At 43.2% G+C, this 17,127-nt stretch overlaps 1 protein-coding gene across 1 annotated transcript in view; it reads left to right on the forward strand.

The window, feature by feature from the left end:
• PARP8 (poly(ADP-ribose) polymerase family member 8) overlaps nucleotides 1-17,127 on the forward strand; it is a 636,820-nt gene that overhangs the window by 330,561 nt on the left and 289,132 nt on the right. The window contains exons 12-14 of the mRNA XM_069221607.1: nucleotides 4,081-4,633; nucleotides 11,901-11,954; nucleotides 12,048-12,143. Of these exons, the coding sequence (XP_069077708.1) occupies nucleotides 4,081-4,633; nucleotides 11,901-11,954; nucleotides 12,048-12,143 (703 nt within the window). The remainder of the gene's footprint in view (nucleotides 1-4,080; nucleotides 4,634-11,900; nucleotides 11,955-12,047; nucleotides 12,144-17,127) is intronic.

A 17,127-nucleotide genomic window follows, 5' to 3' on the forward strand; every position in this document is an offset into this window, starting at 1 on the left:
AACAGATCACAAATGACCAACTTTGGATTTAGTTAAGATTAGGTCTCTGACATATAGTTTGAGTGCTACAGGAGTACTGTATCCCAACAGAGGGCAGCTTATATCTCACGTCTCATGGTGCTACAGTGTAATGAGGACAAAATGTTGGCAGGGATGTTGTGTGTTCTAGTTTGGTGTGCTGTGGTTTAGTAGTGTGTGGTGTAGATGCCTCTGCACATGCTTTGGTGAGGACTCGTACAGAGGTGTCATGTAGTATGGTGTGAAATTGAGTTGACATTAGATTGTGTGGAGTGACGTGGAATGGTGTCTTGAGTGGAATATTTTTAGATTGTGCTGCGGGTGTGCTATTGCATGGTATGAATTTAGGAGTCATATGGTATTGTGTGGTTTTGCACTGCCCAAATTCTTCATGTATGTTAGCAATGGGGTTTCTGTTTGGCTAGGTTATGCACCTAAGCCAGGCAGAAACCACCACTCTAGTCAATGTGAGCCAGTTACACACCAAAGAATGCCTGTGCGCACCTCCGGTAGCTTGGCACAGAGCAGTCAGGCTTATGCCCAGAGGTTATGTGTAAAGCATTTGTGCAACACAGTCACATCAATGACATAATAGATACACCACAAAACAATCTCCACACAGGAAATTATAAAATAGGAATGGTATATTATATAAAAAGTTATACTCCAAAGGAACATGGATCATTAAAGTTGTACATATAAACCATTACTAAATGATGGTATCTGATAACCATTGTGCATATTAGGCAAACACTGACATTTTACTTGTCTTCCTGATACTGTGGTCATCTAAAACAATGGGCACCACGATGTCAGGGCATAGTATGCAGCAATTAGGTTAGAAATATAACACATATATTGCCAATTATCATAATTAATGCAGAAAACAAAACATTTCACCAGGGACGTCAGGCCTAATAAGTCCATGTGGGCACAGAAACCCTTCGCTCCAATGATATTGGTTATGGTGATCCTTGTGAATATTTTGGAGACATGTTGGCTAAGTAGAGCACAAAAGTACTTGTGCTCCTCATATGTTCTAAACTGTCACTTCACGGACGGGACCCAATGCCTCCCTTTAGGGTGTCGCCATGGAGATCGCATAGCTCAGTAGGGAGTGCCCCCTCTGGGCCTGGCCTAAGGTGAGTAGATGGGGGGGGCACATACATGACAGAGGATCGCAGGGGAGTCCCTCCTCAGACCTCATAGGCCACAGGCACCCCTGCACACCTACTATACACAATACGGTAGTCTCCGGGTGTGCCGAGTTCCTCCTGAGGGTTGCTGGCCAAAACAGCTTTCCAAATAAGGTGGTCATTACAGGAGTGCAGCGGGAATCACAGTGGTCGCAATCTGTGGTGGGGGGACACCTCACTTGGCCCCTCCTCCATAGTGAAAATGTGTAGGAGGCTGCCCACTCACTACAATCCTGTGAAGTGGCAGCCGGTATCCACAGCACAGCCTCTCCCCGATCTTCAAGCTGCCAGGTACATGGCTCCTCGGCAGGAGGGGTGCTGCAGAGGGCAGAGTGCTCTCCATGCGCTGCACCACACACAGCACTTCCCCACGCTACAACTTGTAGGATCTGAAGCGCTCACCACACTCTGCAGGATAAAGAAACGATGCTTACCAGGTGGATGGAAGCCAAAGTGCTCACTAAAGCCTGTCCATGAGATGACTTGTAAAAGTCAAAATATAAAGCGCTCACTGCACTTATGGAGACTGGGAAATTGCTCCAGCTGGAATGGGGGTGGAGTACTACCCAAGCACAGACGTGGGCAGACAAACTGATCAGCCTCAGATCCTCACAACAGTTGTCCTAGTGCAGAAGGTCTGAGGGAGCAGGGGTAGCCAGGGAGCCCCTGGAAAACACTTACAGATGGGACAAAGCTGGCAGGCCAGCACATCAGGGCAATAATGATGGTTCCTCCTAGCAGTTCCACAGGGCCTGGGGACCCCTAGTCACAGAACAGCTGGCAGCAGGCAACAAGCAGGAAAGCAATCCAGACAAGTTAATTCTGCCATTCAGGAGATACCAGGCAGCAGGGCAACAAACAGAAGAGCAGTCCAGATGAGTCCTTTTGCAGCTCATCAGTCCTTCCAACAGACATTCAGTCCCAGTTCCGAAAGTGCTCTAAAATGGCTACAGCCCCTCAACGTGTACTCAAAATGACCCTCTTCTAGAAGATGGGAGAAGGTTCCAGCCAGATCTGACCAGTTCCATTAGCTCCCCTTCTCCTCTACCCTGGCTCCAGACATCAGTGGGGGGTAAACAAGCCCTTTGTGTGAGTACAGCACACAGCCTATTCAGGTGTAAAGTGTGCCCCACCTCCTTCTCTACTAGCCCAAGAAAACCATCAGTATGCAGACGTAACCCTGTCCCACCCAACCCTCCCTCATGGATGACTGTCTGGGGAGTATGCACAAAAAAGTGAATTTATCACCCTTCCCTAAGCATGGATCGGAGCCATGCTACAAAGCTTCAAAGTTATAAGCATAAAGAAATGCCCACTTTCTAAAAGTGTCATTTCTAAAATAGAAATGTAAAAATCCACCTACACCATTAAGCACGATTTTTCACTACCATTCCAAACATGCCCACGCTATTCCTTATAGATCAGAAATTACCACTTAGACATATAGAAGAGAATTTCTAATGCAATCCTATGAGAGGAGCAGCACTCACAATAATGAGAAACTAAATAGGCTGTTTGTCACTACTAGGACATGTAACACATAAAGATGTATGTCCTACCTTTTACATACATGCACCCTTCCCATAGGGCTATCTAGGGCCAACCTTATGGGTGACTAAGTGTAGCAAAAAGGGAATCTAGGCGTTTGCAAGGGGTTTGGCTTACCAAGTCAGTGTAGCAGGAAGCTGCACACACAGGCCCTGCAGTGGAACGCCTGAGACATGTTTGAAAGGCTACTTCTGTGGGTGGCACAATCTGCGCTGCAAGCCCACTAGTAGCATTTAATTTACCGTCCTTGGGTATGTGGTATAAGATTTTACAAGGGGCTTACAGGTAAATAAAATAAGCCAAACACTGTAAGCCAATTATACCATTTTATGGGTGAGAGCACTTGCACTTTAGCACTGATTAGCAGTAGTAACGTGTCCAGAGTCCTAAAGCCAGCACAGAGAGGGTCAGAAAAATAGAAGGGCTCTGAAGTATGCTCTTCAAAATAACTGGGGAAAATTAACTACGCACTTCTAAACCCAAACTGCAACTTTTTAAAATAATGGTATTTCCATCCCATCCAGCAGGAATATCAGTCCTTTGTTATATATTTTAAATCACATCCAACTAGGACCCCTACTTTTAAAATATTTGTACAGTTGTCTTGATGGAAATGCAGTTGTGTGATTTATTTAGGGAATGTATGTTGATGTATTATGTGAACTTGGATAGAGAATCATTGTACGATGGGACATAACATGGCCTCTTTGTGCGCACAGGAATATTACTGTTTTGTTTTTTATTTCCACTTAATGCACCAGTTGTACAATATAGGGTTGATCCACTATTTGGGTGAGTCATTTAGTTACAAATCAAAATGAAACTGTGTTTTCTTTCTAAATACTGGGTTTGGGACAAAACGTTTAGATATGTTTTTAGGTAAATGTAACTAGGTTTAATCCCACAAATTAGACACTGAAATACTGCATTGAGCAAGAATTTGACCAAAAAAACAATGTAGCTATACATTGCCTTCTGTGTGTGTTCCACAGACCCATAGTCACTTTGTTAATGTTGGTAAAGATGCGTCAAAGTGCAACTTTCACATTGGTCATGCAAACAGTGAAGGGGAAACTGGAATGCCATCTAAACTATTACAATGGCCTTTCCCAAGAAAGTAAGAAGTCTATATCAAAACCTTCCTAATTATGTAGATTAATTAAAATACTTTTATTTTCCAGTAACATTTTTATGAAGTAGGTTGGCTATTTGTATATTATGTCAAAGAAATCTAATTTGTTCACGTGTAACAATGTATTAATAGGATGGATTGTTTCAGTTATCATTTTATCCTTGAATTGTCTCCATGCTTTTTAAGGTCGCCAAGTTATCCACCACCTGGATGTGGTAAAAATAAATCCAAGTTGAAAACTGAAGATGAGGGCGTTTCCAAAACTCACAAGCTGCTCAGAAGGACTTGTTCTAGCACAGTAAAGACTGAAGATGGTTGCTCCACTAAGTCTCACAGAAGCTTTGGCCGTTCTTTGTCGAGTGACCCAAGGGTTGAAGAAGCAATGACTTTAAAGCAGCACAAGCTCTTGAGCCGCCCATGTTCGTCATCTGTTAAACAGGAAGACTGCATATCTTTAAAGCCACATAAACTCCTGACAAGATCATGTTCTGGGGACCCTAGATGTGAGCACAATAGCACCTTGAAGCCCCATAAACCTTTGAACCGTTCTTATTCCAATAACCTTAGAATGGAAGAATTAGATGGACTTAAGAACCACAAGTTACTCAAGTCTTACTCTAGTGTCCCCACATCATCTAAAGGTGAACTCTTGAAGGAACCAATCACAGAGGGCAGAAGGCTCTCTCTTACCTCAGGGTTAATTGGCATCTTAACTCCATCTTCATCATCACAAGCTGCTGTGCGTATCTTGAATTTTTTTTAATCTTTTATTAGACAATGTAGGTTTAATGAAGGCCTAAATGTGATAGTCTGGTTTAAAGGAAGGAGTGTTTTCTGTGAATGGACAGTACATATTTTTAACAAGTCATTATCAATGTACTAAGAACCGTGTTTTAGGTCTGAATACTGCAAATTTTATGAAGGAAATTCTCTAGAGAGAGAATATTGACCATTATTTATGTGCAGAAGCTTTTGGTTATTTGATAGTTGTTACCAGGTAATTGATTATTGAATAATGCAGTTAGAGTACAAATGGTGGTGTTTTTTGTTGATATACTTCAAAGTTTGACATACATTTTTTACCATCTTATTTTTGTCCCACCTCTGTCCAGTCTCTAGTGCCAACTTCTTTTCCAGACCAGTCTTTGTCTTGGAGCTGTTCCAGCTGAAGATTGTTTGGTAATTCTGACAGCCTGACAGAATCCAAAAACTGCAAACCACATATGAGGTCATTCTTACCACCATAAGGCTGGTAGAATGAGATAATTCCCCTAATTCTCAACTCGTGAATAGATTTTTTACCCTACTCCTGCACAAAAGAAACAACAGTTAAACATTTAAAATCAGTCAGAAAATGGTTAAAGTAGAAGAGGTCTAAGAGGAATCTTTTAAACAGTTTAATCCCTGGTCACGTCACTTGATTCAAGCACTACCAAATACATATAATAGTGAAAGCAGACCAGTTACATATCTCAAACATTGGGCTGAAATCATTTAAATTGAAGGCATAGGTTATTTGATGTTTATCTGAGCTAAAATGCCTACATTTGTATATTTATATGGATGGAAGCAAAACCTGCAACAGTGTTCACATTCACTGCAAGTATGCTCTGTTATCTGTATTTGGAAATTACCTTTGCCTTCTTTTAAAAGTATGGCTAGTCCCTCTTAAGCTTCTCAGTCTTGAAATTAGTGTGCAGTCTGCATTTCGTATATGAATTAAAGAAATGTAGGGCCTGATTTATGGAAAGTTAGCGCCGCCGTTGCGTCATTTTTTGACGCAAAAGCGACGCACTTACAAAATATAATGATATTTTCTAAGTTTATGCCGCTTTTGCGTCAAAAAATGACGCAAAGGCGGCGCTAACTTTTCATAAATCAGGCCCTTAATTTGGATATCATGTATACCTTTGCAGTTTACACAGTTTTGAATGTACACAGATGTCAGGTGAGGGCAGGATTGAATATGTGCTGAGACATGATCTTATCTTAAATGGTTGAATGACTTCACCAAGTCAAGTTGCCATTTTTATGGCTTCTTAAGTCTAATGCGCAGAATGAAGCCCAGGATGACCTTGATTAGACATCAGGAAAAGCCAGTTTGCCACATCTGTGAGATAATCTGTGAGATAATTTATCATCAACAGTTTTTGCTATTATGCCTTGTTTCCCTTTCCATGTACGAAACAGTTTGTTTACCTGTTTATTGCACGTAGCATGTACTTCGGATGGATACTTCTAGCCACTGATTCCTCCTCTTTTGATTCCTCACTTTTTGATTTTCCACAGGGGTCAGACTGGATGTTGAACTTTTCAAAGCAACTGCTCTTGCTGCCGATAGGTGACACCATTTACCCAGCGGAAACCTTAGACCATCACTGGAAGTTACAACAGAGATTTAAAGAGCTATCACAATTGGCTGGTGCAGTTCCTCTGTTTCTGCTTTATTTGACATGGATCTGGAACTCCGCTGTCAACTTTTCATTGATGTTAGCTGACTCCATGAACTTGTTTTTCTAGGTGGTGTGCTAGATATATAGCTCCACCGAAAACCACAGACTTCAAGCCATGATTGCAGGAAGGCAGCTGCCACTCATGGATCCACATGATATATGCTTGTGCTAGTAAATGCTCCTTGATGCACCCGAAGAGCATCGGCGAGTAGGAGGCAAAAACGATACATCTTTGAACATGGCAGGTCGCACTCCAAGCAAAAGATCCACTTCCCTGCCAAGTGGTGGGCCTTCTAATTCTCAGGGTTCTGATCCTGTCCCAACTTGCTGTCCTCAGATCATTTCAAGGCAAAGTTGAGAGACAAGCCTTTCACAAATGCAAGGAGTCCAAGAAGGACTTGCATCCGTCATGACTCTCTTGCTCTAGGGAGAAGCTGTGCAATCAGCACTCAAAGGACATGACTCTGCTTCCTTTGTCTGACTCCAAACCCATCCCGAAGTTGGTCCCAGTACCCCGATCTGCCCAAGCCATCATCGAACCTACAGCAGCGAAAGGCCTTAAAGTAGGCCATGCTGTGGCTTTTTAGAATGATGCAGGCTTCCTCTGGGGTACCTTTAATCCCCACAGAGGTGCAGGGGGCCCCAGACAGACATACATTCACAGGGTACACCTTAGTGCTGACTGAATCCATTGGGCCTCCCTCTGGTCCTATACCGGTGCTGGCCCACATGTCCACTAGTGCACCTCAGGGCTCAGACTTGTCACCCTGATTCCAGTGGTGCATACTGCGGATCTTACCCCATGCTTATCTCCGACCCAGACCCGACAGTGGTTTACCCCAGGCCTGTGTCTCGTTATGAGATTACCAAGGCATATCATACAATGTTGGATGAACCCAAGCCTCTTCTATGATGACAGTATTGTGATAGGCTGGAGGCCTTGTTCAGATCGGGTTCAAGGGAGTAAAGACAGTCCACGTGATAAGGATGTTAGAGAGAAGGTGGTCAATTTACTTCCCACTCATTAACAGGCCTATACTTAGACCTACAAAATGCCAGTGGCCATAAAGCACCCTTGGGACAAAACGGGTCTCTTTATTGGGATGCCCCGCTGAGGACAGTGCTTCCTTTATAGTAGTAGTCTTCAAAACAGCAAATGTTTTGGATCACCAGTTGCCTACCATAGAGAAAAGGGTAAATCTACTGACTGAAATATTTTAGCCTGGGTCTGCTACTCTAGAGCCCTTAATGTCTTTTAGCAAACCTTTTTTTGGAAACAGGAACCATAGACCTGCCCCAGGGGACCCAGCCTTCCTGACCCAGCACCTGACAACAGGAGGTTCTGGCTTCAACAGAGTAAATCCATGCATTCCCTACTGTGCCTCTGAACAGTTGAAGCACATTAATGTATTTTAGAAAGGATTTTTTCCTCCTTCAATTTGGTACTGAAGACGCTGAATGCCTTATGTCATCTAGAATTCTACACTAATGTCTTTTGGGATATACCTAGCAAGATATTGCTGGTCATCCCTGACAAATTCAGGAACACCTTTGCTTAAACAATCCAAGACAGACAGGACAAAGGTAAATATGTTTTGAGGGCTGACCTGGACACAACAACTGTCGCTCCATGGTCGCTGTCTGTGATCAAGCATCATACCTGGATGCCCTCCACAGGGTTTTCTGGTGACGTGCATGCATTCCTTATGAATATGCCATTTGATGGTTTGAGCATTTTTCTGGTGGAAAAGCTGAATATATGTTGGAGTCCTGCAAGGAAAGCAGGGATACAGCCCATTCTTCAGGTTTTCTCTTTCTAGCCCATCAAGTCCATCAGTAATACCGCCTGTCACCAGAAGTTCAGTATCCGCTTACCAAAAAGACCGTAGAGGGTTTTCCAGAGGCAGAAAAAGACAGGGTATGTTACAGGAAGGGATACTTTTCTTGTGCCAAAAATAACAGAGGACTCAGGCCCATCAAGTCCATCAGTAATACCGCCTGTCACCAGAAGTTCAGTATCCACTTACCTAAAAGACCGTTGAGAGTTTCCAGAGGCAGAAAAAGACAGGGTATATTACAGGAAGGGGTACTTTTCTTGTGCCAAAAATAACAGAAGACTCAGGGCACTTTTAAACATTCTGCACCTGAACACTTTTCTTTGGAAGGACAAGCTTAAGATGTTTTCCCTGGCCTAGTGTATTTTTTCCACCTTCAATTCAGAGGAACTGGCTGGTGTGCTTAGACTTGTAGGGTGCATACTGTCATGTACCCATCCTGCATTCATAATTCTACTTCCTTCAGTTGATGATTAGGTCAGAAGAACTCCAGTTTGCTGCCCTGTCCTTTGGCATTCCCTCAGCCCCTTAGGTGTTTATAAAGTTAGTGGTGGTAGTTGTGGCTCATCTTCGCAGGTCAGTGATACCTGTATTCCCATACCTTGGCAACTGGCCGCTAAAAGTGGGCTTGCTTCAGTTAACTGTGGACCACATTCACACAACTGTTACCCTTCTGTCATACCTGGGTTTTCCATCAGTGGTTCGAATTCCCACCTTCACCCTACGAAAAGGATCCTTTCCATAGGGGTCATCCTAGACATAGCGCGATGCAAAGCTTTTGTGTTTGGGTTTTGTGTTAATGCACCATACTTGAGTATGGCATTTTAATGACAGCTTAGTCTTAGCTAACACATGTGTAACGAAAAATAATTAGCCAAGTCTCCCTAAAATTCCATGATCATGTGTTTTTTGCCGTGCTAAGGGTTTAATCCATGCAAGATGTAATGGGGCTGAATTCCTTGACATACTGCAATTCAAAACAACTAAATAGATCAAGAATATATTATCCAGTTGAATCTAATTTTAAAAATAATAAGGACTTGTTACTTGCCTCCATTCTTGTTAAAATATAGCTCTGGCATTCGTTGCAATATTAAATATGCACTACCAGACAGTCATTTAGAGCTTTATAGTAACAGATTGAGCTGAGTAGGAGTTAGGGAACTGAGGACTTTCGTCCCCCCTACCATGTTAGCATTGGTGCCCACTTATGTTGGTTTTGCGAGTTTTAGTGGCAATACAAAAATAATTTTCCACCCATACGACGATCTAAGAGGTCACCTACACTAATGTGCAGAAATCAGATATAAATGCTCCTGAAAGTTTTTCGTGTGTATGTATTAAGTTGCGTGGTGATCTCCACCTATTAAAGGCCCTGTTTTGTTTTGTGCCCATTCAGGTGAACATTGTCCTCCCTCTTCCCAAGTATGAGGACCCATGTGCCACTGCCAATCCAAAGACAGACTCCATGTCTTGACTGGATGTCTAGTTATCATTAAACCTGAACAGCCTTGCTATTGGACCCCCTTACTACTACTACTTGCACAAAAACGGTCCCTAAATGAGGCAGGTTCTGCACAAACTGACCCATTCACCGCTTACGAAATCACTACCTAGTGCTTTAAAAAACACCAGCTGAGTTTAATCTCCACACTCATACCTACCTCTCTCTGTTCTTACTCAAGGTGGTCAGACCACCTAGCTATGGTGGAGAAACACCCTTCAGCCGGAAATCCCAGTACAAAAAAGCGATCAGAAATTCCCATTGGAGGTTCTAATGGTGACCCGATGAAGCCGAGATGGTTGCTCTAAAAATGTAAAAATGGGCCTAAGTGAGAGTATCCCTGCTAAAGCTTACACCCAGGATATACGGAATGCTTTGACCCCTATGGGTTCCATTAGTCAAACTTTAAAGTTGCCAGCATTATACAGCCTCACTTTTTAATAAAATGTAATCTGACATTGTGTTTTTTTTTTATCTTCAGATAACATTTTTGGTGCTGTCATGTCTCTTCAGCAACATCGAGGCTTGGCATTTTAATGGTCAAAGACATAGCTTGATGCCAGTTAAATGTGGCTTGCCTAGCATTTCAGTGACATGGGAATGCAAAAAAAAGAATTGCTCCTTCGTGGCACAGTCCACAAACCTAAGCTTCAGACATATATAGCTGTTTAATAATCAACATATTTCGTTTCAAACTTGAAAATGCTTGGCTGCCTCTACGCCACCATTAACTATCGGGTGATTTAATTAAAACAGTATGGTATGTACACAGAGAAATAATATGTTAGATGATGCAAACTGGTGTCTTGGGCTCTGAGCTCCGCAGCTATTTTCCCTAATGTTTACCTTAGCAGCACGCTCCAGAAATACATTTGGTCACATGTAAAAAATGGTGCTGTTCTGGCCAATCAGAAGGTAGCACCACGTAACACAAGTTGTAATAAATGTCTACACTAATCCACCTTAAGAGGTCTCTATCACCTTTTTATCAAAAGGGTAAATGCCATATTGCCCTCTTATGTCTTCCTCTTCTTGTGCTCTGCCAAAAAGATAGAGATGAGGCACTTTTGAGGGATTTTGCCATATCTGGTCTGACCACAAAACAATGAGTACAAGTGTGTAATGGCGCACAAACTAAAGGGAGTTAGGCCCATATTTATAGGAAAATTATGGTGTGCGACGTTGCGGCAAAATTGGCAGCACTACGCTCCATCATTTCACAATGGAGGGATGCGCCATATTTAATTGAATATGGCACACCCCTGTGTTGTCCCCTGCGCTGGTTCTAAATTTAGCTGTCAGCACCAACGCAGGCACCCTTGCACCATCGTGCAAGGATGTCTGCGTTGAGGGACTTGATTGTGCAGGAAGGTGCCCCTTCCTGCAAATAAACAATCACTAATGGCGATTTGGCTCGTCACAGAAATGCCAAAGCGACATTTTAAAATGATTGTTTAAGTGCAGGAAAAGACACCTTCCTGCACATAAACAATCATGTCTGGCATTTTGCTCTCTCAGTGCGTGCAGCACAATGCAGCACACATAGGAAAAGCAAAAACCCGAGGAGGAATAAAAGTACTCCTTCTCATTGCACCTTGCTAACGCCACCCCTGGGGTGACATTAGATTTTGCCGCTGCCTTAGGTTTATGAAAACTCGAAAATCAGAGGCAGTGTCAAAATGTAATGGGTGTTGCTGTGGCACACCCACAGCAACACCCATTGCATGCCCCATCCACGCAAAGGGCTGCATGTGAAGGGGTCGTATTTACAAGGTAGCGTTAAGCCACAAAAAGTGGCTTTACTCCACCTTGTAAATACGGCACAGGGCATCGCACCATGGCTATTGTTGATGAGTGACCAGGAACTATTGGTTAATGCAGATCTTAAAGGTGAACTGTAGTTGATTAAACCTAAATTAATCAAATAATAATTTAATTTAAAAGGAAAGGTGTACAGTTTTTGAGCTGAGATTTTGGGAAGATGTGTTTTTATTATTTGGGCCTAACCAATACAAATGAGTACATCCATTAATTTAATGTTATTTTCTTTGAAGCCCCAACTGAAACCTTCACCTGCTATAGTTGTGCCTGTGTTAAAGGGAAGAAGAAGAATGTGAAAAAAATGCGAGGCGCGCAGTAGACAATACGTCTTCTCACTTCCGAATAATCACAAATAAGCACTGTTAACGATGTTCTGATTGTGTTTTCTTTTAGCCAAATTATGGTGCAAAATGCATTCCAGTACGAGACCTTGGCTTCCTTGTTCAGGTAGGAAAAACACTGCAAGATGACTCAACTGCTGGCTACCGTATTATTTATCATCTTTGTCATATTTTGTTTACTTTTTTCTTTTTGTCGTAGACTATCAAGTTTGCTGAGCAGCGGATACCTGTGTTGAATGAATATTGCGTGGTTTGTGATGAGCCTCATGTTTTCCAAAACGGCCCTATGTTGAGAGTAAGTTTCATATTAATGTGATTTGGTACTCACTGCATGGTGCAAAGCATACAGATTAAAATGTATGGTGTCCCCTCTGGGGTGAACAGTATTTTTATATGTGGCATTCCATTTGGTACAGTTGCAATGTGAATGGATGCAGAGGTTTAGAAAATAATCTGGTCACCAAGCCATGTGATAGGGCCCTATAAGTATCCAGGCCCGCCAATATGTTATTCTCTGTTGCCCAGTTCATGTCCCACAGCAGTACATGCACCCATAAAATCTCTCAGTTGGCCAGAGGAATGGTTGTAGTTAGAACAGAGACCAACTAGAGGGGTCTTTAGCAGCCAGGAGGCTTTCACTGCCCCTCTGGAGTTCCCCTCCCAAGAGAAAATTAAATAAATAGCTTGTTGTCCAGAAAGGGTCAACATCTTTTTTCGCACTTGCTAGGATGTGAATGAAAAACAGTACACCCAGTCTTACTCATTAGAGAGGATTTAGGATGTCACCTTGCTGTGCTGCCCTGAAGGGGCATCTTCTTGCACAAAAACAATCCTGGGAGGCTTTTTCCTATTTCTATATGTTCTGCAGCGTAAAGTTTTGGCGCATCCCTATGTTTACAAGCTCTTGTAAATCTGGGGATGCACCAAAATTCATAGGTGTTGCGTGCAAACTCCCACCGCAATGCCCATGGAATGCCACCCTTACACAGATAAGGCAACACAGTGATTTGCACTGCATTGCCTTACTCTATCGCTATGAGGCCATTCAAAGCCAGACAAAATGGCTTTACGTCGCCTCACAGCTTTGAGTTCAAGGTTTGCACCGCTGTTGCTTCACAAAAAGTGACTCACCGGCGGCACGAGGGCCTCATAAATATGCCCTCAATTTTCAATCTGTTTCAACAATTAGAAAGTCCCGAAAATGATGCAGTTTTGGAAGGAAGGGTATAAGGAGGCTATGATTTCTGGGCAGTTTAGCCAAATAATACAGATTATTGCTACTTTCCTATTTGCCTTTTGTGGATGATGTGACCTATTGGAAGTAGTTCTCTGAATACAAAGTACCAGTTTGCAGAGAGTCTGGCATGGTCTGATGTCTTAAATGTGGTATTTTGCTTGTTGATCTCTTTTTTGGTGGATGAAATCCAATACATATTTTAAATGTACCTATTTTGATGGCAGAAGGTGTCAAACATTTCTGTGATCGTTGGCCAGGGGTAGTGGAAGGGTTCTTCAATAAGCTGCAGGATTTCCTATTGGCAGAATGTCCTCAGTCCAGAAGTGTTCTAACTGTGTGGGGTCAGAGGTCCAGTACTCATACCTATTTCTGTCTTTGAAGTAGACAAGCTTCAAAGAGTAATCTTTGTAATGCACAAGACCCTGCCTTTCCCTGCCCTGGCCCCAGACACAGTCCAGGGGTTTAGAGACTGCTTTGTGTGGGGTCAGGCACAGCCCTATTAAGGTGTAAGTGTCAGCTCCTCCCACCACTCTAGTTCAGGAAGACCCATCAGCCTGATGGTGGACCATCAGGATATGGAGGGCACACTTCAGAGCACCTTGTGTGACTGTCTAGAGTGAATGCACAAACAGCCCAACTGTCACCCTGACCCAGACATGTATTCAGCAGACAGGCAGAGGCAAAGAATGGTTAAGCAAGAAAATACCCACTTTCTAAAAGTGGCATTTTCAAACTCACAATTCAAAATCCATCTTCACCAAAAGATGTATTTTTAAATTGCAAGTTCTGAGACCCCAAACTCCACATCTCTACCTGCTCCCAATGGGAAATTATGCTTAAAAGATATTTCAAGGTAGTCCCCATGTTGATCTTTGGGAGGGATAGCCCTTGCAATAGTGAAACTGAATGTATTACTCTTTCACTATCATGACGTGTAAAACACACCGGTACATGTTCTACCTTTTAAATACACCTCACCCTGCCCATGATGCTGCCTTGGGCCTACCTTAGGGGTGCCTTATATGAAGTAAAAGGGAAGAATTGCGCCTGCCAAGTAGGCTCACTTGCCAGGTCGAAATGGCAGTTTAAAACTGCACACACAGACACTGCAGTGGCAGGTCTGAGGCATGTTTACAGGGCGACTCATGTGGGTGGCACAATCTGTGATGCAGACCCACTAGTAACATCTGATTTATAGGTCCTGGGCACTCATAGTATACTTTACTAGGGACTTACTAGTAAATCAGATATGTCAATCATGAAGAACCCAATCACCAATACATTTTAGACACAGAGCATAAGCACTTTAACACTGGTTAGCAGTGTTAATATGCCCATAGACCTAAAGCCAACAAAAAAGGGTCAGGAAAAATAGGAGGAAGAAGGCAAAATTTGGGGCATACCCCTGTGAAAAAGACTAGCTCCAATAGGTGTCAGTTTACCTTCTTCGACCTTCCCTCGAATGTCATTTATGTCATTTTGGGAAAGAGTCATCCTTCTTTAAAATCAATGTACTCAGGTTGTTCGCCACCTGACATATGGCCCGCATTGACCCCTTTCAAGCTCAATTTCTGATGTTTTGTTGTTTGTTCTGAAAGGGCTTGCTTTGGGCACTGATAAGGGCTACTTCTCAGCTCTTTCGGCCTTCTTCCAGTTGCCAGACCAGCCCTCTTTATTTAAATCACCTGTTGTGATAAGATTTTTTAAAGGTTTGGAACATTTACTTCCATTAAAACCTTATATGATGCCACATGGGGCTTGAACTTGTTCCCTACTTTTTTGATTGGCACCCATTTTGAGTTGCTGCAAGGCTGTCCATTGAGACTTCTGACTTTAAAGAGGATATTTTGCATCTCCATAACATATGCTAGGTGTATGAGTGAGCTGCAGGCTCTTCTCTCATCCCAACTTATTCTAGGTTTTTCATTGGTACATTGCTGTTGAGAACCGAAGCTTGTTTTCTAGTGAAAGTGCTCACTCCTTTTCATGTTGGGTATGATATCACCTTTCCAGCGTTCTTTGCTCCAATGTTATTGTTTGTACCGTAATAGTGCAATGAGCTTTTATAATGATTGCACCAATATCGCACAAAAGAACATTGAGGGGATGATAAGCTCTTTGTAAGCTTTTCAGGAGTAAAGAAAGGGAAGACATTGCAAAAACAGGCCATCTCTCAATATTGTTTTCATCACAAAGACCTGCTTCTCGCTGGCTAAAAAAACATCCTCATGAAGATTACAGGCTCATTTCACCTGTGCCAAAGCAGCTACCACTGCACCTGCATGCCAGTCCCGGACAATTGTCAGGCGCTGTGTAGGTCTCAGTGCAAACTTCTTGAAGCATTACTGCATTGACAGTCAAGTCTGTTGAGAGGAGAATTTTGCCTGCTCGGTCATACTTATTTTGTTACTCTGAGTCAGTCTTAGTCAAACCCACCACCTTGAGAGGTGCTGCTGTGGTATATATTCACAAGGTATACATTCACAAGGTGAGGAATCTGTGGTTAGAAGTATTCAGAGAAGAACAAGTTACTTATTTTTGGTAGCACACATTTTGGTGGATATTGTATCTACCAGCAGATTCCTCACTGCCGCCGCACCCCCACGTTCTGTGGAGTGGTCATGTTTTAACATCTTCAGAGGTCTCTAGGCAATAGTCCAAACACACTCACCAAATTTGTTTTCATGCTTCCCTTCTGAGGGCATGGAAATAGAAAAGATAAGAAACTGACTAGGAAGTGGTGGCAATATCAGTGTGCCTTCTAATGAGAACTAAAACAGGTGGTCTATGAGACGATCAGAAGATTTGCTTATCAGGGATACATTCCTGAACTAGCTCTTCCACTTAGGGAAGTTTTATCTTCAATGACAGAGCTGGAGGATATCTCTTACTTCTTGAATATTATGTAACAGATTAAATCCTGAAACAAGGTCACATGAATTAAATTCAGACTTCACCATCTTTCTAGGGATCTTTGAGATCAGGTACATAAATTGGAGTGTCAAAAATAATGTGGTAAGGGGTTTGGTAAGGAAGTTGTTAAATGCTCACTGAAACCTATACAGGTTATGAAACCATGGCCATCCTGAGTCCAGTTACCTAGCAGTCAAGGCTTGCATTAGGGTAACTTTTGCCTCACTTGACCACACTGTTCGATTCTTGATAGAAAGGGTGTGAATGTAGTAGTTATACTCCTAGAGCCGACACAGATCCCAAAAAGCACTGGCTGCAAATGCAGGACTGTTGCCTGAACGGAAAGTATGAACTGCTCCCGCCACTGCTACATACTGCAAGTCTAGTAGGACTACTTCAGCTGTGGTTCTCTTTTGTGGTCACATTCAAAGGAATTCAGAGCAGGAATCGACTGAAACCAAAATATACTTATATAGATGGACTACAGGCCATAGTCCAACATGATCAAGGAAAACAACACCAAGGGGGTCATTACGACCTCGGCGGTCTTTTCAAAAGACCGCCGAGGCCGCGGGAGACAGAATACCGCCATTGCCGGCGGTATTTCTGTCTCCCTATTATGACATTTCCGCTGGGCCAGCGGACGGTAACAGTGTTACCGTCCGCTGGCCCAGCGGAAATGTCACATCAACATTGCAGCCGGCTCGTAATAGAGCCGGCGGCAATGCTGATGTGCAGCGGGTGCAGTAGCACCCGCCGCACATTTCACTGCCCGAAATTCCAAGTGTATGGGCAGTGCAGGGGCCCCCAGGGGCACCCCAAGTCCCCTTACCGCCGGCCTTTCCATGGCGGTGTGTACCGCCATGGACAGGCCGGCAGTGCGGGAAAATGGAGGGGACGGCGGTATGGCTGTGGCAATTCCGCCACGGTCATAATTGCTGGCGGAACACCGCCAGCCTGTTGGCGGTGTTACCGCCGGCCGCCAGGGTCGTAATGACCCCCCAAATCTTTATCAGATATCATGAGGGAAGTAGGTGCTGGTCTTACAGCAGTAAAGTGCTTCATCATTTGACAAATGCTACATTATTGCACATATTTCTTTGGTGAATAAGACCACCAATATTGTTTT

Source organism: Pleurodeles waltl, chromosome 1_1 (genome assembly GCF_031143425.1).
Source record: "Pleurodeles waltl isolate 20211129_DDA chromosome 1_1, aPleWal1.hap1.20221129, whole genome shotgun sequence".
Taxonomy (NCBI): Eukaryota; Metazoa; Chordata; class Amphibia; order Caudata; family Salamandridae; genus Pleurodeles; species Pleurodeles waltl.